General features: G+C 44.1%; 1 protein-coding gene across 2 annotated transcripts in view; it reads left to right on the forward strand.

Moving 5' to 3' along the window:
• MXI1 (MAX interactor 1, dimerization protein) overlaps window positions 1-20010 on the forward strand; it is a 55420-nt gene that overhangs the window by 16703 nt on the left and 18707 nt on the right. For both annotated transcript variants that reach the window (XM_064431264.1, XM_064431265.1), the window contains exon 3: window positions 10214-10243. In XM_064431264.1, the coding sequence (XP_064287334.1) occupies window positions 10214-10243 (30 nt within the window). The remainder of the gene's footprint in view (window positions 1-10213; window positions 10244-20010) is intronic.

Below are 20010 nucleotides of genomic sequence, written 5' to 3' on the forward strand. Positions count from 1 at the left end.
ATAAGCCTCCAAGGAAGAAGATCCTGCAGAGCTGCAGTTCCTGTTTTCCTTTGTGTATTAGCAATATAGCTGTGTATAGGGATATCTGGGTGGCAGGGAGTCTATGCAGAAACCCACAATTCTAGGCTCAATTTATGTCTTGTACTTTCAGTAGTTGTAAAATGTAATTTGTGCTCCCTTTAGACTATCCAAGTTGTGCAAAGAGGCCTTTGTGTAAACCAGAAGTGGGCCCAGTTGTTGATGTTATCTGCAACTGAGCTATGATTCTCTGCTGCAGCATCTGTCTGCTGTGAAGTGTCTCTGTGTGTGCCTGAAGGCTCATGATCCCTTTGTCCTCCCAGATTTGGGGGAATCCTCTACAGGAGTGGGAGTCAGTCAGGGCTCATGCTGTTGGTGTTGCAGCACTGCCCAGTTAGAGCTGTGCTGCAGCTGCCGTGGGCTGATTTGCATCACTGATCACAGTGCTGGTGTGATGACAGGAAACTTCACATTTTGGTTCTTGTGTTCTCAGGGTCTTTTGTGAAGCTTGTTAGACCCAGCCCCTAGAGAAATTTAGTGTCCTGAGATGGTGGGGAGGATATTTGGGGCAAACCTGGTCTCAACTGTTCCTGCAATTCACTTGTTTTCTCTTTCCATTGTATTCACTGTACAGGGCAATTCTCTGGTTTAAGTCATATTCCTTCTTTGTCAGTTGTTTTGGTTTTCTTCCCATCTCAGCACATTTGTACACTTTTTATATCTTCTCTGTGTAATGCTTCATCCACAACACATGCAGGGATTTATCCTTCATGCTTTTGTTTAACCTGACCTGGTGCTGTGCTCGGCAGTGAATTGGTTGTCACCTGTAGTGTTGATTCCATCTGTTCTCCTGTTTGTAGGTAAGACTGACTTTTTCCTTTCCTGCTCCTGATGGAGCTTTCAAATCCATTTCTATTTCTGACCCAAACAGACTGGTCAATGTCCTGCTGCTGAGTTAATTGTCTTGCTTGTTGGAGTTCCTGCTGTTCATCATCTCCTGATCCCTCCTGACAAACTTCTGCCCAAATTCAAAGACTGGCTGCTATTTTTTCTCCTCCTGAGAGTGTTGGCTCTTACTCCCTACCTTCTTTGAACCAACAAAGATAGGATTTGTTTTTGTTGACTTATTTTGGGCTCTCTTGATCAGAGGCTGTGGGTCTCTGGGGCTGTGCACTTGGCTGGCCTTTGCCTGGATCTCTTCTCTATGAGACACTGCCTTGTTGATCAGCTCAGAGAGAACAGGCCTGCTTTTTCCATCTTGTTGGATATATTCCCATCTCTCTTTTCTGTGTTCCCTACTGTACTTTCAGTCCTTTCATTCTCTGATATGAAAGTGATTTCACTTCAGTTCTGTTGCTTTATGAATCCAGTTTGAAGTAGCCTTAGATGATTTCCAATATTATCTTAATTACTTGTTTATGCTTTGCTGCTTGCTCTGTGAGAAGCAGGCATGTGAACTGAGAGCAATTCTTTTGCCTCAGTTTTGATTAAAGCTCCTCTCCATAAAATAGTCGATTATTTTCTGAAAGCTTCTCATTTATCTCCTACCATCTGTTACACCATCAAGAAGGGAGAAGTTGTGAGAAAGGACAGATGACAGTGGGATTGCTGTTGGGGCTGCTGCTCCAGGGGTCATTGCCCAGGTGCCTGGGCAGCACTACAGCAGCATATAGGCATGGTAAGGTAAGATGGCACTGCTTCTGCTTTGCCTTTAGCAGTGAGGCTACAAAGTGCAGCAGTTCATGAACTGCTTCACAAACAGCCTGGCCATCTGGGAGCTGTGGGAGGTAGCCACCTTGCAGCCTTCATGGTTGGTGCTGCTTGTGAGCCAGAACTGTAAGAACAGAAGAAATCGAAGCTCTTCCATTTTTCTCAGCCTTTCTTTTCCATGGATCTCCCAAATGCTGGATGAGTGTGTTCCTGTTGACAGAATACAGTCCCAGATATAAGGACATCTGGGTTCTCTTCCTGATTTTCTTACAGCCTGTGGAGGCTTTGTGCCTCAGTTTCCCTAGTACAGCATGCAGCTAACAGTATTGCCAATGTATTTTCCTGATTTAAAGTATATTTCCCCCTGCCTTCATCTCCAGGCACAGTATTGCAGCAGTATGGTTGTAACATGAGAGAGAAATAACAAGCCTAAATAGAAGTGAAGGAAGTCTGGCCTGGCCCACAGCCATACAAATGCCATCAGTTTCTTTTCAAACAAAGTGCAGTTCAGTCAGGTGGTGTTTACTCAAAAAGCCTCACTTTCCCCAGTGCATCTGAAGGCAGTTTCTTGAGGGCAGAAGATGCGTGTTTGCAGAGAAGTACATGTTCCCCAAACAGACTGCTGCACTGCAGAGGGCACTGCCTAGGCTATTTCTGGAAATGACCATCTTCCTCAAAAGGGTAATGTTATGTGTGGGAAGAAGCACGTTACAGGGCAAGGGCCTGGCATGCTGGGCCCTTGGATCATTTCCTGAGTCTGCTGCCGAAAGGCTGCACGATCTGGGCACGTCAGATGACCTACATGGGTCCTACCATCTGCACATTGTGTGGTTCCCACCATCTGTACATTGGGGTAATGCACACACTTTTCTAATCCTGTTTTCTAGAAGCACTATAGATGTTTTAGAGCTTGTAACTGTTTTAAAGAAGATGAGACTTAAGCTCCTAAGTTTTCTAGATAGATTTGAAAATTGCCTCCTGTGTCTTTATTTTTTTTCTGTGAACCACTGCAATGCAGGTACCAACAACCAGGATACTGGTCTTGGAAAGGAACAAGTTCCTGACCATGTAGTGAGACTCTCATGTCCTGCTGGAAGTCAGCAGGACAGGGACCACATAGAGAAGTGTTTGTATTTTTCTGTCCTCATTCTTTGTCATGCTCTTCCTTGTTCATGGGAGAGCTTGGAAGTGCATGGTGACACTTTTCTTCAGCAGGTCATGATGTACACAGTTTTGTCAAAATATTAAAAAAAGGGCAATAATCTGTTTACAAGAAGCTCAAACCCCCTTGCATCAAGGAGTCTTGCCTTGGTGAAGGCAAAAATATTCTTCTTCCTGACATGTGAGAATCTATCTGAATTGTCTGAGTTCTAAATTGTTATAGAAGATGTCATCTGCTGCATGTCCAAGGGGAATGGACTAGGGTTTTTCTACAGAAATGGCTAAGGTACTTCACCAAGTGAACATACATCAGCCTTTGTCTCTGATCTCTGTGTACCAGCCCCTTTTGACGTGGTTAACTGTGGGCTGGGAAGAGAAGGAAGTGGTTTCTGTAGGACTTTTGCTCACTTTTGGCAGGAGTTAGAAGGCAGACAAATGGAGCAATGAATACCACTTTGGAGAACTTGCTTCACTCTGGGCTGCTGTCAGCTGCCTGGTGTCCAGACAGCAAGCCTCTTTCAGGCCAGCTTGTTATGGGGGACCCCAAACTGTCTGTTTCTCACACTGACCTTTTCCAGGATACAAACATGGGATCTGGACTGTGGAAGTGCTGGTGGTGCACAGCCTGAGGGGGCATCAGCAGGGCTTGTGCTTAGAACATGCAAAGTGGCCCAGAAAATGAGGTCCTTGGGGGTCTTCATGGAAGTGCTCAGAGGGACGTGAAGATGCAGTTCTGTGTTCTTTGTTCCTTAGCTCTCAGTTTGGAAAGTGAGGATGCATGACAATAAATGTGCTTGTGAACTGCCCAGCCACTGCTCTCGGTGAGCCTGTCAAACAGCCTGTAAGGAAAGCACCAGTTCTGTATTCAGAGCAGGGCTTGGCTTGAGGCCACGCGTTGAACAATGAAGAGAAAACAAAATATTGAATAGCTGCTTGTTCAGCAAACCCAGTTCCTCTTGGCCGTACAGGGCCCTGCATTAAGACAGTTTTCCTCTAGCATTTGGGACTAGGATGAGCATGTAGGGTCTCAGGTGGTGCAGGAAGAAGCCCACACCAGCACTTGCTCCCAGCCTGCCCAATGGGGAGGGAAGCCAGCTGGGGACTTCTTTGCTGGCCCCAGACTGCAGCACTGAATGCAAGCATTTGTGCTGTTTTGTTGCCAGGCTTGGAAAACCTTTCCCTGCAGAGTGCCACCTTGTGCTGCTTATTAGGATGTTAGTCTGGTTTGTGGACTAACAAACCAGCTTTGGAACTGGGATAAACTCGTGGTGCTCAGCAAGGAGGAGCTGTCTTCCTGCTGTTTTCTCCTGTGTGCTGAAAAAGCAGAACATGCACCATCAGAACAGTGTTGCTTCCCCAGATGAGGGTTATGTCTGATATGTCTGTTGGTTGAGTTTTATCAGTAAATTAATACTGCTTTGTTATTGGCTCCCATTTTAGATTGTTCTCTTGTTTAGGTTTGGGTTGTTGTTGGTTGTGGGCTTTTTTCTCACTTTCCCAATTACACTTCCCAATGGTTATGTGATTTTTTTGGGAGGTATTTGACCCAAGAGTCAGATGGCATGAGTGTTCATGTTAGCTGTCTCTGGGATGCCTGAGAACAGTTACCTTATCCTGGAGTTCAGGGAACCCAAATTAAGTACTCTCCTCTGCCAGTTTTTTTTTTGTGACTTTGGGAAAATTATTTATAATTTCTGTGTGTTGGTGTTGTCCCCCTGCATAAAAAGTATTATGGAAGACTTAATTTAGAAATGTTGCAAACAGAAATAATGGTTATGGGGAGCAGGTACCAAATTGAGAGAGGCTGTGTAAATACTGTAGGTGACTTTGAATATATTTACTTCTTGAAGGCAAGTATGCAGTATACTTTTAAAAGTTGTTTTGACTGGGTCTTGCAGGAGACTTTCCCAATACAGTGTAGAAACCCAAGGGTAGGTGACTTTCTACAGTTGTGAACCACGTGGAAGAGCTCTCTTCTGCTCTTTGAGCTGGAAACAGACTGTGGGGCCATTTCTCCTTTTCCAAGATGAACAAACATGAACAGATGCCAGTACGGCTGCGTTCCCTTCTCTGTTGGAGACGGAGAATGTGAACTTTGGAAAGGGTCTGGCTTGATCCTGGGAAAACAGCTTTGATCAGAGCCTTAGGAGGAATCTGATACTGTGTCCGTCTGAGAGCGACAGAAAAACTAGCCAGAGTTTGGGGCCAGGTTAATCTGGTGCATCGCCACTGACGTCAGTGAGAAGGTGAAACAGTCTGTTCCATCCCCTCACCTCAACTCCTCGTGGAGAAGAATTTACTCTGGACCTCAAGGCCAGACAGCGTGAGGGATAGTAGGGTAGTAATGGCTTAAGATAATTTTTTTCTCTGGTACTGCTTGAAAGGAAACTTTTTGCTAGATTTGCTGATATGCAAGACTGAGGTGGTGTTCTTGTTAGACTTGAGGCTGCTACTTGCAAAGGGCATAAGGATGGCAGCAGAAGGACTCCTGCTCTGGCTGTGCCATCTTCTGTTCAGCTGCATTTTGCTCCTCCTCACTGTAGGAGCTCGTGGCAGTGTTGAGTACCTTAAGTTGCTGTGTTCCCAAGGCTCCCCTGCACCTCTCTGAGGGCCAAACTTCTGGGCCACTCAGAAGTGAGGAGAGTTCACAACTCCCTCAGAAAGAGCCCTTGAGCTTCTCTATCTGGGCAGGAAGAGTTAATTCTTGTGCAGCCTTCATTTGTCTTGCCATTGGGCTGGAAGCCTCACATGCTGATGGGGATGAAGGTTCTTTGTGGGTTTCCCAGTGACTTCTGCCCTGGCTTCATAGGTTACTATGGTGTTGATCCACTTGGAACCCTGGCAAAACACTGGGGTTCTTCAGCCAGCAGGTTCTGTTTTGTGGACACAGGTGGATTTAAAATGTAAAAAAGCTGTTGACCACCCTTCTTTTCCATGGTTTTATTTTCTCATTTTTGAGGAAGAACTTGCATTAAAAGAGTGATAATGTAGTTCACTGGTTTCAGAAGGGTTGGTTATTCTTGGCTTGGGAAATGGAAGAAGGCATTTCCTGCAGGGAAATTTAGTGGCCCAGTGAATGGGTGTCAGCTGAGCTGGAAGGTGGGAAGGGTCTGTAAAATGAAGAAGAATGAGTTTGTATATGGTGTGATGATGCATAAGCAGGAGAAGTAGCTGAACCAGAATGAAGTAAGACAGAAGGCAGTTGGCCTGACCTGATGAATGTTCTTGTTTTGCTAAACATGATTCAGGTAACTGTACCCTAATTTTCAGAAGCTGGTGGGATATTTCTTTCATTATTAAACTCTTGATGAAGGTGAGTGGGGTGAGTGAATTTGGAGAAGTACTGGGTCTGTGTAGGCGTTAAGGATGTACTGGAGGAGGCCCCTTATGTCCAGCAGCACCCTCTGAGACAACAGTATATCTGTTGTGGTGCAGATGGAGCTCTTGGAGTCCTGGACCCCTCTGGAGCCAGGAGCGGATGCTAAATACTGGCAGAAGATGACCAGGTTCAAGAGAGATGGGGTCTAAATGCCATCTGTGTATTGTGTAGGACAAGGGCTCTCGAGGACTGTGTTCTCCTCAGTAGAAAATAGTTACCTCACCGAGAACCCAAACCAAAATGCAGATGTTCTGCAAATGCATGTATTGGCCCATTTATCAATAATAAATGTGTAAACCAGAAAGGTCAGATGTGTTTAATGTCATGTGGCAGCTTTGTGATTTTAATTACAGTAAAAACCCCAATGACAAATGAATTCAGTGCTCTTTAGAGCTTGTTCCTTTCTGCTGCAGTTAGTTTTGTTGCCTTACCTGTGTTTTAGTTGGACTGCCTCTGTCATGGTAGAAGAAATTTTATTTAAATAAAGAAAAATGGGGTAAAGTGGCAAATTACTTGCAGATTCTCATTTACTGGGGCACTTCAGTGTAGCTTAATGTTTCAACAACACCTTGTTACTGTGTTGGATAGCAAGGTTGCAGGCAATATCACTGTAACTGGCACAAAAAGGTTGTTGCATTTGACCTTAAATTAGAATGACTGACAATTTCTGCTTTCCTCTTTCTGTATTCTGTATGCAGAATATCTCTTCCTATTCTGTATATCCCTTCCTGTTCTGTATGCAGTTTCAGGTGTCTGGGGTAAATTGGGATAACTTGAATTTGTCCTCTTTCAACTTTTTGTTGCATAGGCAGGGACTGCTCTGCTGTTTTTGCTGTCGTTTGCTTGGCTCCTTTATCTTAAGCTTCTGAAACTCATTCTTGATCTTTTTCCAAGCTGTTTTCAAAATGTAGTGAGCAGGATCCTCCTCCTTAATAACATTTCTTCAGTTTTTAGGAGCAGTTATCAGTTTGGGTGTTTTAAATTGACTTCTAAAAAATGACTGCTATAGAGACCTGACTTTTAAATGAGGACCCTGCAGATGTTTTATGCTGGAGCTACTTTTAAATTGCAGCTGACATTTTGAGCAGTGCCAGTACATGTTCTTGGTCTTTTGTTTTCCCCTCTGAATGTGTCCATACCCACCTGGCTCTGGTTTCAGCTTTGCAGGTTCTGCTTGCCCTGTCCAGCTGACAGCAGGGATGTGAGTTCTCCTGGTTTGTGGTCCATGCTCAGCAGCAGTGTCCTTGTTCCCTGGGTGGCACAGGCTGTGGCTGACTGTCAGCAGCAGCACAGCAGTGTCACACTGAGCACACTGGCTACTTGCTGCCCTACACCCAGAGTGTTCCCCGAGTTTTGGCAATAGTTTTCAGCTGTGGTGTTCATCCTGTACCCATCAAAAAGCTGGTGATGGTGCGCCAGGATGAGGCCTTGATTTCAGTCTGCTGATAGTCTCTGAGTTCTTAGTTAAGAGATAAAACCAGCTCAGTTAAACAGATCCAGTTACATTTGTTTCTGTACCTGTTTAAGACACCTGTTTTTCTGAGTTGTATCAGTAGAGGCTCCTCCACTTTCTTCACTTCACTAACAGCACTGTCCTTGTTTAACTCCAAATAAATCTTAGTAACACGTGCAGCCCAAAGATGAGGGGTAAAAACTAATCTTTAGATTAGGAGCTGTAGAAAATGAAATGAGTAATGAACAGAAGAGAAAGGATTTTTTCCCTTTATGTGTTGTCCAAGCAAAAGGAAACTGTCACAGAAAATTTGAGTTAGTGAATGGTGATAGTGGCGGGCAGTGCTGGACTTCTTTCCTGAATTCAGGTGAAATAAAAAATTAAAACTTTTCCAGATGGTCCCCAGTGAGGCCAAGCAAAACATAGACAGGTAAGAGAAGAAGCCTCCCTGTAGGATTGATTCAGTACTGCTGAGATTCTTTCGTTTACATTCATCTGCAGTGGGAAGGTGTTGGGGGGGTTGCTTTTTTTTCCTTGCCACAGACATGGTTAAAAGTCGCAGCAAATATTTCCTGACTTGGTGAAAAGCCTGTGACCTCTCTCAGTTGTCTTGTTCATCAGAAGGCAGATAGGTAATAAAGAGTCTCCTGTGTGAGAGGAGTAAGGAGAACCTGCTGTTTTAATTTTGTTCACAGCAGTGGGCCAAACTTTGTTCTTTCAGTGCTGGCCTTGGTAATTGGCTCGATATAATACAGGAATTCGAGCCATTGCATATCTTTGGCCTTATAACTGCTAATGGCATAGCCAAGAAGAGTGCACAGTCTCCTGCAGGAACATACAGTAAAAAAGAACAATAAGCATGTTTCAAACTATGTATGGGCAGTGGTTCTGAAGGGCCTCAGCTTAGTCCTGATTGGTTCATTTGGGTCCAAGTTGCCTGGACAAATGGATTTTGCTGGTTTAGACTCAGGGAGGTGTGTGGGGGGGATTTGATTTGGGAGATTTTCTGGACTAAATACTTTGTTCGTGTTTCTGATTCCTGGGAACCAGAATGAAGGCATCCACTGCTTTAGGGAGGGAATTCAGGAGTTTTCTCAGCATGAAGAGTTTGACTATAGTGTGCCTAGCCGTTAGGGTACTCCATGTCCTGCTGAGCAGGGTGGCTTGCACAGGTATATCCTAACATTTTGTTTTTCCTCTGCTCTCAGCCATGGTCAGCTAAGGCTAATTTACCTTGTTATTTGCAGACATCCACAGTTTATTCTGCATTTTCAATGCAGTTCTAACACCTGTTAGGCACTCCTCCTTCCTTTTTTTTGGAGAAGCATTTAATTATGACAGGGTTTCCCTTGGAGCACATTCTCCATTCAGTTCCCTAATTGTAGAATTCTCTGTGGGATTCTCCAGATGGGGGATAGAGGATAATCTTCTCAGAGCTCCGGAAGAAATGTGATGCCAAATTAGAGAAAATAGATCCTTTTTATTAAGCTCTTGGGTTCTTTTTACTCTTAATTTAAGGTGACCTTCTGTTAAAGAGAAATGTTGGACAAATGGCTATCCTTTTAAATAATCCTCAACAACCTTACCTGGGTTAGGTTAGAAATCCTGAATGGATTTAAACTTTTTTTGCCACTCATTCTGTCATCACAGAGGCAAGGAGAATGAACTTGCCTGTTTCCCTTTTGTTTCTAGTTGGTTTCATTTTCAAGCTGCAAAGCTCTAAATTAAGAAATACTGGCAGTGTGCTTGGTGTGGTGGGCAGGTATAAAGACAAAGCCCCCTCCTTAGTCAAGTGTCACAGTGTCACTTCATGGGTCACTTCACTGCATGCTGGTGCTGTGGCAGTGCTGTTCCCATCCCAAGAGGTTTCCAGGCATCCTAGATGTGCTACGCAGTGCCAGAGATGTTTGCAAACACGGCAGTACTGGCTGTCCCATTTTGTGCCCAAATGCTGGCCATGTCTGCTTCTGCTACATTGGCTAAATCTGGCATGTGATGGCTGAAGGGCTCCAGAGGCTGTCCTTGCAGGGCCAGTTCTGCTGGAAGGAAGGTTCCCATGTACTTGATGCACAAATTAATTCTCCATGAGCTCCTGGGTTAGAAGATGATACCGATATTTTTATGGTGTGACTGAAGAAACTAAAGCACAAAGAAACAACTGCAGTCTTGTACTGAGTTGGTGGCAGTGCCAGGAGTCTGGAAGTGACAGACTCTGGTCCCTTGTTCTAATCATTGCCTGTCTTTGGGATGTTGTGTACATTTAAGTCTCTAGGGAACATTTTCTTTAGCATTAAAGGTACCAGGATTTGCACTGGAGGGAAGGACCATCTTGTCAGCAAGGAGGATGAAGTTAGAGATTTTAATGTGTGTTTAATGGTTGTAGTTGGCTTTGCAGTGGGATGTGCCAATGGGGATGTGTACAGCTTGCAGCAGTTGAACTTTGGTGCTCAGAGGTCAAAGGTGGCTAATCCAAATTTTTTTTTATTTTCCAGGTCTACGCACAACGAACTAGAAAAGAACCGGTAAGTAGCTAATGAGCTGAATTCTAAAAAATGTAGGCCTGGTGAGTGTAATGAGCTTTGACCTTACTCATGCAGGTGCTGTTTGATGAGCTTAGACAGCTATGAGTGACCACACTGCATCATGGAGTTTCAAAAGTTGGGGGGAAGACACAAAAAGATCTGAAAAAGAAGCTTTGTTTTTGGTTGCTTTTTTTTTTCTCTCTCTCTGAAAAGGCAAGAAGTGACCCAGTTTTGTGACTAATCTGTATGCAGAGTAAATACTGTTCTTCTCCTGACACAGTGAAATCTGATTGGGGCACTTTCCATGCATGAGGTTGCTACGGGATCAGGTTTCTTGGGCGCTGGGTACTATGTGTTACCACGAACCAAAGGGCAGAGCCTGTGCTCTGCACCCTCTCCCCCCACCCCTGCACTGGGCTGTGATAGTCTCTGCAGCACAGAAGAAAATACCATTGTCCAGAGGCTTGGAGCTCTGGCTACCTGTGCTCCTGTGGAGACTGCTCTAACCTGTTCTAGGATTGTGCCTGTTTATCCCTGAATCTGATGTTTCAGCAAGCCGTGCAGTTTTGTTACTTGGCTGGCTCTTCTGTATGACTCAACCCTTTTGTAACAGGAGTTAAAGTAAGATAAATACCATTGAGACAAGGGGAGCTAGTTCACACACAGATCAGATTATCGCCTTCCATTCAGGATGCTATAGTTAAGGTTGTGTCAGGGTTTCCATTATAAACTTATCTTGGCTCTTCTGTGTGATTTTAGGGGGGCTGAGGGTGGGTGTCTGTTTTTTTGTGGCCGCTGTAACAAAGGCTGTGCTTTGGCCAGCTGCTCCTATGAAGAAACCCCCAGGGTGGGAAGGAAAGCTGAGTCTAAATAGGTTGATTGCCTCCTCTTCTCTCTTAGCAGCCATCCTTTAACAAGGGATGGGAGGACTGTGAGGATGGCCAAAGACACACAGAGGCTTTGAGCCAAGTGTGTATTTTCATTCAGACAAGATCTTCCCGTGTGGCTTCAAGGGAACTGGAGCTGAGTACCTCATGAATTGTGTTGCCCTCAGTTTCCCCCACATCTGCCCCCCACTAGAAGCAGCAATGCTAGGAAGCAGCTTGGCCTTTGCATGGTGTGGGTGTTTTCTTCCAGCTGGTGCTTCTCCCTCCTGGTATTTTTGAGTATCTACAGAGTTGCCATGGTCTTACCTCTCTGGGTTGATACAGGGAAGGTTTTTTATTTGGGTAGTGCTGCTCCCTGAGCTTCAGCCTTTCCAGTCCCAGGCTGAGCTGTGTTGAGGAGTGTTGGCTCCTGGGTTTTCCAGCTCTCTCTGGTTCTATTTATCCGTTGGGGAAAGAAAATGCAGTCCTTGGGCCTGACCCAGAACTGAAGGTGCTTTTTTCTCCATGACAACAGTAAATTGTCACTAATCCTCAGTGTGCTTATTTGCATATCTAATTGTTACTGCAAGTGCTGCTTTGACTCAGTACAGCTTTAGAGCAGAGCTGTTTCCATCTTTCTGTGGACCAGCTTGGTCCTATCACATTGGCCAAGTCTGCATGGATATGTGATCATCTTCTTCTAGCCTGAAGGCAGGCAGCAAAACTTCAAATTCTTAGCAGCCAGCATTACATACTGACTGTCCAGCTAAGGACTCTATCCACTGATGGAGCTGGGATGTGCTGTTACCACTTGTCTGTGTGAGTTGAGGCTGAAGTTTCTGCCTTGATTCCTTGTCTTTAACTGAGGACAGTTATATTATCTGAGGTGGGGATACCATAAGGATTAACTATTGACTAGCATGTCAAGAAGTGTTACTCGTGAGAGGAGTGTTATTACTTGAGTTTCCCCTTCTGCCTTCTTTTCCTGAATACTGACAAGGTGTTTGATTGCTGCAGAATTTGTCCTTCCATTTTCAGCTGGTGTAATATCTCTCTCTTCCTCTCCTTTTGGCTGTTATTCTCCTTAGTCCCCACCTGCTCCAGGCTGAAGATTCCTAACCATCAGCCTTCTCAGCAAGGTCTTTCCTCCAGGGCTTCCCATTCCAGGGCACTGTATTCCAGGTCTGTCTCAGACATGGTTTTACAAGCCTTTGGTTTTCATCCTTCTGGGAAGGGCACACATTTCATCACATTGGGTGCTCTGTACAGGCAAACTCCTGTATCTGGGAACTTTGGTCAGGAGTCTGACGTTCCTGGTTTGGGATTGTCTGTCCCTTGGTGCAGATGCTGTGGCTTGATCAGCTGCTCACATCTGCAAACCCAGCTGGATGCTGTGGTGCCTTTGCTGTGTTTGCAGTGTTCATTACCAGTGAGTTGGGTAGCGAGTTGCATACTGCAAGCATTTATTTTCAAACTCCACAGCAGTGTTTTCTGAGTGAGGGGGATTGCTTCCTGTGTTCCCCAGCTCCATGTTTTATTTGCTGTGTTGTTAAGTTTGTCAGTGTCTCCAGACTTAACTGTTGCAAATATAAAAGCCCTGATACTAATGGCTTTGTGGCTGACAGGTGCTCATTTTCCCTATTATTTGAGATTATTCCTTCTGGATCTCACTGTTATCTCTATTATTGACACACACTATAATTTTCAAAATTGTCCACTATTAGGTCTCTGACTTTGTTTTTTTCCCTTCTTGTCTGTGAACAGCAGTCTTCTTATGTTCAGTTAAATTTTGGTTTAACCCATTCAGCAATTATGCAGTTTCTTTCAAGCAGTAGCAAGAGAATATTAATAAAACAAAATGCTCTTCTCCTTTTTGAATATGTGATTTAACTTGGACTCAATATTGCAGAGCTGCTGATATTTTAATGTGTACCCCTTTAATATAGAAAACTCCATAAAAATGTATTTTAAAATATTAAAGCAATTTTTAAGGTCTGCTGCTTGAAAATATTTCCCTCCAGAACACTCCAGTGGTTCTGCTAAGGAGCTGTTTGATTTGGTACCAAACATTAGCTGTAATATTTTAATGACTCCTCTTCTGGCTTTGATTTGGGTTTTTTTCTTTGAAAAGATTGCAGTGACATTTATATAAGGGACTTCGTTTGTTGTAAAAGATTAAAGTTAATTTATACTTATTATCTGTCATTAATCCTCACACTGAAAAATTTTATTTAATGGGTATGTGTTTCAGTTTATCTCTGCTCAGGATGAGTCATAGCTTGCATTTAAACAAGAAACCAGCATTCTTCTCATCTGCTGCAATATGTAACTAAAATGATATTTTTTAGTCCTTTAACACGCCTACCAAAAAACCTGATGTGTAAGCAACACTCTTCATTGTTTTCTGAAAGAAAACAAGATTAAGTGTGTGACTGAAAGATGAAGTTTGCAAGTGTAATATTTTCTCAAAAAGGATAACAACTGAAATTCAGGTTAAAGGTAAATGTTGTGTGTTACACAGATAGTGGTGGGAGCTGTTGTCTGTGAACATTTGAGACACATGCCAGTGTTAGGAGGATGTGGTCAGTGTGGTATTAGGGGAAGACACACAGCTCTGAGGTGACATCCTGCTGCTCTTGAAGTGGCAGTTCTGGTAGACCAATACAGCAGTGATGTCTGTCAGAAAAGTTGCATCTCCTGACAGAACAAGAAAGAGTTTTGTAATGCTGTTGATCAGATTTAAAAAAAAAAAAGAAAAACAAAAAAAACCACCAGCATTTTTCTGTAGATCATACATTGTTCTATTAGGTTTTGATGATGATTGCTTTGTAATACAGCAGAAGGAAGGAAAACAAAGCTGAGTAATTGGGTAAAGAATGAGTTATGAGAGCATATTTTTCTTATGGTAACAATAATTCAGTTCAAACAAAAGATAGATCAAGGAGGTAAAGAGGCCTCAGGATCACTGAAAATAGAATTTTCTGAAGATCTTGCAGAGTTTGTGGCTTTGCAAAAGTACATCATTTAGAAAGAAAAAGGAAAAAGCCTAAAGGAGACAAACTTCTAAACCAGCTTGCTAAAAGTTTGTTTTGTGTAAAAGCAGAGAGTGAAGTGGTGTAACATCCTTTCTCTCTGATATCTTTTGACATGATCGCAAGCAAAGAAGACAAACACATAGCAAGAATCAAGTACTGTGGTTTTTAGCCTGACTCTTACCAGAATTCCCCATCTTGTGGCTCCTCACCCATTCTTTTTTTGACGTGAGAGACTGTTTATTGCAGAGCGGTTCTCCAGGGCGGTTTCGCACCCAGAGCTGACTGTTGTGCTTGGTTGCCTATCTGAGGTAGTGGATAAGATAAAAAAAAACCCTACAGAAAGCTTAGGAGACAACAATGACCTGGGTCAGCTTGCACTGAAACATGGGGGCCTTCTGCAGCATCTGCACCATTTGGTTCTGTTCCTTTAGAATAAGGGCTTTGAGTGTGTCTTAGGAAAAGCTTTTAAAGTAGGGCTTTTAAATAGTGCAGACAAGCTGTCTAGGCTGGGAAAGATAGAAGGAATGAAAATGAAAGTATGGTGAATCCTTGCTACTCTGAATAGACAAGGATGATTGTGCTTTTGTAGCGCTATATATACTTGCCAAGGCAATCTGATCAGTGTTTGTCTTGAACCAACTAATCAATGTGGTGTTGAGTTCAGTGCTATTTATCAGGAGAGCTGGAACAAGAAACTAATCCAGTAAATTTCATTTGTTCTCTGGAGTGGGCTTTGTTTTCATGCTAACTTCATGTAGCAAATGTTGACAGTACATATTGTTTTCCTCATTAATAAAACTTGGAACCTGTGATGTTCCTTGCAGCAGTCAAACCGTATCCAGCACAGCTGAGCATGCATCTTTCTTTGACACATCCAAAGGTCAGAGCATGCCCTGATCCAACTTGCTCCTTGTGGGAACTGTAGCTAAACTCTCCTGTCTCCAAGGCCAGTGTGGAACAAGAGCTGGAGGTAGTTAGCTGTCTTCAACTCTGTTGTTTGGATGACAGATGCCTCTGTTTTCAGCTGGGACTAACAATTTTTAACAGAGCTGCAGCATGTTTCTCTCTTTTAGGAGATCTGGATAACTTATTACAGTGCTGTTGCTGTTTTTGCTTAACCTGGAGAGGGTGAAGCTGGTGGTTTTGGAGTAAGAACAGCTCTCTGACAGCCTTTCTGGGTACTTCGAGGCTCAGCCAGAATTATTTAGTGTCAGTCTGCCTTTTGCTATTTCTTTGCATTGCTCTGAGAACTCTCCAGTCACTGGTGTAACACTGGGGAAGGCTGACCATCACACTTGCTCATGCAAAGTGCCTTCTTGGGCAGAAGCAGCATTTTGATTCAGTTACAACTGAAAGTCTGCAAAGGCTTTGTTTCACATTGGCTGGGTTGCTGAACATTCTGAACTCTGAGTACAGCTGCTGCAAAGGGACAGTTAGTCTCCATGCCAGGATTTGAAGGAAACAAAATGATCCACATTCATTTCAAGTCCTTTAGTACTGCTCATATAGGAATTTCTAGTTTCAATATGATTTATTTTTTTACTCAAAGTGATGCAGTGAAGAATGTATGCATGCCTATCATCCTTTCTGCTCCCAGATCTCTGCACGTCCCTTAGGAATCCAATAGCTGTTGATGAAAGAAGAGGAAAAAGAACAATACTACTATTTTGGATAAACTGTCACAAAGAAAAATATTTTTGTTTCAACAATGTTGCACAATAAAATCACTGTTACAAGCCATTTTTCAGAAACAGATATTTATCACAAAACCCTTCTTAACTAAGATGAGTTGGGGGCACTTTCTGATGTGCTTTTCTCCCATGGTGTAGAAAGAACTGTCAGCACAATCTGCTTGGTCTTGTCATAATGGTCTGATGCTGAGAATCCTGTCATTGTCCTGCCTCCCAGAAGGGAGACCTGAGAGGAAACCCCCATCTTCAAAAGAAACCTTCTCTGCAGTCAGGTCTCTGCACCAAATCAGAGGTCACCGGTGTGATTCTGAGTGTGTCATTGCCAGCTCTGGTTCCTGAATCTCTTCCCAAACTTGCATCTTCAGATTTCTACTTGGGTGCATTGCCATAGTTTTGTTTCAGGCTGAACCCTCTCCAGTTCTGTATATTTATGGGTGTCCTCAAAAAATTGTAAAGACTGGGCAAATGCCCTCTCTAATCAGTGAGCCTGGACCTCTGATCCCAAGTAGGAAGTCCAGCATTCAGCTTTCCTGGCTCCATTTTCAGTCATGTCATGGCTCTGTACTTATAATCTCTTTCCTAAATGGATCTCTGGAGACTTTGCAGGCTTGCTATTTTTTTTCTTCTTCCAGGGTGCTCTTTGAGGTGCTGAGAGCCAGCAGTCCTTTTGCAACAACTTTTCTTATTCAAGTGACTAACATTGCTCATGGGCCTGAAAGCATTGCTAGCTAAAAGCCAGTTGGGAATTTCTGCTGTAGGAAAGATGAGGTAATAGGAACATAATTTTGAGACAGATCACCTGTTAACGACAAATTTCAGGACCTTGTACTCTTGGGGCAGAAGTTGGAGTTGTATGTGTTGATCTACATCTGGTACATGTAATAATGTAGCCATGTGGACTTGTAATAACCAAAGGAAGTGGGGTAGGAAATGAAGGAAACATGTTCTTGTTCTCTTTTCTGTATGTGGCCCATTTTTACCAAAGTCTGACAGCTTTGATAACCTCTAACCTTATATTGCAAGGGAAGATGGGAGGAGTGGGATGCCCCAGTTGTCTCCTGGTTGTGCCAGGTGAGAAGCAGAAGCATGCACAGAGCTGGTGCCTGGATGAAGAAAAGGAGCAGGAACAAGGTTGCATTGACCCAGTCCTTTGTTTCATCGAGCCACATCTCTGGCTGGTTGCTTGCCTTTTCTCTCCCACACACAAGTTTCCCCTATCCCACCTTCCTTCAAAATTTTGTGCTCACTCCTTGTGTTCCTCTCAGTGTCCTTCTGTCCCCTCAGTGTTGGCCAGGGCCAGGAGGTGCTGCTGTACACCTCCTCCCATAGGGAAAGAGAAGAGGGACACAAAGTGTAGGCACATTTGCTGCTTTGGGAGACAGCAGCATGGTCTAACTCCTAGTTTTGGTCGCTGTGATGGTAAATGCAAGTGTGTGATAGGTGTTCACAGCCTTGTCTGGGAAAGAAGAGGAGGGCTTCATCTTGCAATTGCTGTGGTTCTTGTCTGGCTGCAGATGGTGCTGGCCACCCTGAGTAGCTTACATAACTGTGGGCAAACAGACCTCAGATGTTTCCTCCCAAACAGTGCATGAGAAGACCATAAAACAATTAAATAAGCAGTTTGGAACCAAGAGTCAGGAATTCTCCTCACATGAAAAAAGTGGATAACATGGACAGGGCTACTTCAGGGGCATGGCAGAACATAGCAGTAGATGGTGTAATCTACCAGTGTTCCTTCTGTCCTTGGGAGTTTGAATTTGTGTCGAAATACAGATCATCTCTGCCTAGTGCTCCTTACAGTACCTGTGCAAAATTGGAGTATCCTGTTTTTTAGAGGTAAAACAGACTGAAGTCTGTTAGATGCAGGCTGAATCTCAGATAAAGATTTCGGATTTGTCCGAGTCTGGAGGAATGCAGAGGAATCCCTGCATGAGTCAGGTTTTTAGCCCAGTGTTCCATTAAGAAGGCCTAGGGGCTGTCTTTTGAAGCTATACTTTATGGGTACACTGCTGCCTGAGCATCACTTCCCATTAGCCATGTAATAAGATTTTCTGTCCCTCTTGCCTGTTAATTATTTACCTTTGAGAGTACATTTATAAAGCAACATGACTTATTTAGGGGAAAAATGAAAAGCTCTTGCAAAGCATGGATGCCTTTTTTTCTCTCTCTTTTTTTTTTTTTTTTTGTTTCCCTGGGAGTTTGGTACTTATAAGGCTCAGGACGAAGAACAGATTGCTATGAATGGTAGATTTTGCAAATGAGCGTGTTCAGCTCACAAAAGGTGAGGCAGGAAAGGGGATGTAGCAGTTACAGAATGATCTTGTAACTGTCTGTACAAGGGTTTCTGCGCAGGAGGGGCTGAGAGAAAGGAGGTTTGGTACAGAAAAGCTTATTCATGAAGCCACCAGTGGAAACAGGACAAGAGTTTGAAATGCAGTGTTAACTTTTATAGAAGCAGACTGTGCATGGTATCAGCGGGTTCCCACATGGTCCAGACTGATTGCAGTTCCTATGGTAAGGGTGTGGTTTTTATCGTGGTAGGTAGTAAACAGCTGCACAAAATTTAGTCATGCTTGCAAAGTCAAGTGCAGGCTGCTATCTCTGACTTGTCTGGTTGCTGAGCCAGGGTGGAATATCTAAAAGCATCTGAATCATTTAGAAGCACAGCTCTTAATGGCTCTTGGGTGAATACTTGCTCCTTCACTTGGGCAGTTGTTGCTCCTCTCTGGTTGTCTCTACAGTGCTGTAGTTATGCCGAGTCATTTGGGGAGCAGTGCCAAGTGTTCCTTACTGTCCAGGACAGTGAAAAATGCAAAAACAAAAGGAGGGCATTTGATAGACACTGCTCTTCTTGTGGTTGTGTTTGTAGTAAAAGGGCAAGGACCCTTCCACATGGGTGAAGGCTGGCAAAGCCATACAATCGTCAGGAGGGGTATATGGAAAGGTAGTTGATGCCAGATTTGATTTTGCTGCTTATTTGTGTATGGGAAGATCTCCCTGTGAGCATCCCAGGAAAGAAAAGGAACAGAACAGGAGGGTTCAGAGGTGAGATCAGCCCTGAGGAGCCCACTGTTACTGTCACTAGCCTTGAAGAAGAGCCTGGTCAGCCAAGAGTGTTCCAGGACCCAACAACAGGAAGGCACCAGCATTTCCGTGTGCTACTGCAGTGTATGTAATCTCCTCTTTCTCTCAGAGCTGGGTCATACAGGAGGGATTGCTTTGGCTCTCCCAGCAAGTTCTGGGCAATGTGTCCACCACATTGTCCTCTCAGGAGAGGCTTTACAGTACTAGTTAAAGACACAACTTGCTGAAGAGTTGGGTAATTAATTCTAATTCCACATGGTCAAAGCCCAGCCCTTAAATGGGAATTGTTCTGCTCCTTCTGGAAACTCAATGAAATCGTTCAAATGAGTCATTTGAAAAGGTGGAGCAGTGCAGCAGGTTTATTGTAGAAATCAGAGGCCAAAACAGAGCTTGCTTTGTATCTCCCATGTCTTTTATTTCCACCTATTTGGCCTTGTTCCCTGGGGTGGGTTGAGTTGTGGGTTGCCCAGTCAGCTTTGCCCAGCTGTGTGGGAATCTTCCATACAGATGGAAAACACCATTCATTCTCTACACCCTGGTAATGCCAGGAGCCCGAGCGGGGGGCGAGTGCGCGCCCTTGCCCAGATGCACGGGTACGTGCAAGCACTCACAAAGGGCCTGCAGTTAAAAGCTACATGCCCTTCTCTTTTTAACAGGGGAAGACAGCCCCAGCTGTGTATACAGCTTGGTGTTTCCCTTTGATCTGTGTTTGTTTCCAGTGTTTCTCATAGAGTGGATCCTGGCGCTCCTCAGAGCTCTCTGCCCTTTTCCAAGTTTGCAGCTGTGTAACTGAAGCTTGCTGGGGTGCAGCCGGTTTCAGCACTTTGGGTGGGGGGTTCCTCTTCCCTGCAATCCCTCCCGTTGTTTGCTTTGCTCCTGGTCTTTCCTTGCCAAGGTGCACTGCAGGGAGCTGTCTCATTCTGCTAATGGAAACAGTGCCTTGCAGATGCCTCAAGATCCTCCCTAATACTTTGCCTGCTTGCTCCTACACAGCATTAATACCCTTTGCCAGCTGCAACTGCCACTCTGGAGCAGATCTTCTACTCTGTCACCCAGGTCAAACCTCAGATAGGTTTCCAGAGACTCAGCAC

This window comes from Passer domesticus, chromosome 8 (genome assembly GCF_036417665.1).
Source record: "Passer domesticus isolate bPasDom1 chromosome 8, bPasDom1.hap1, whole genome shotgun sequence".
NCBI lineage: Eukaryota > Metazoa > Chordata > Aves > Passeriformes > Passeridae > Passer > Passer domesticus.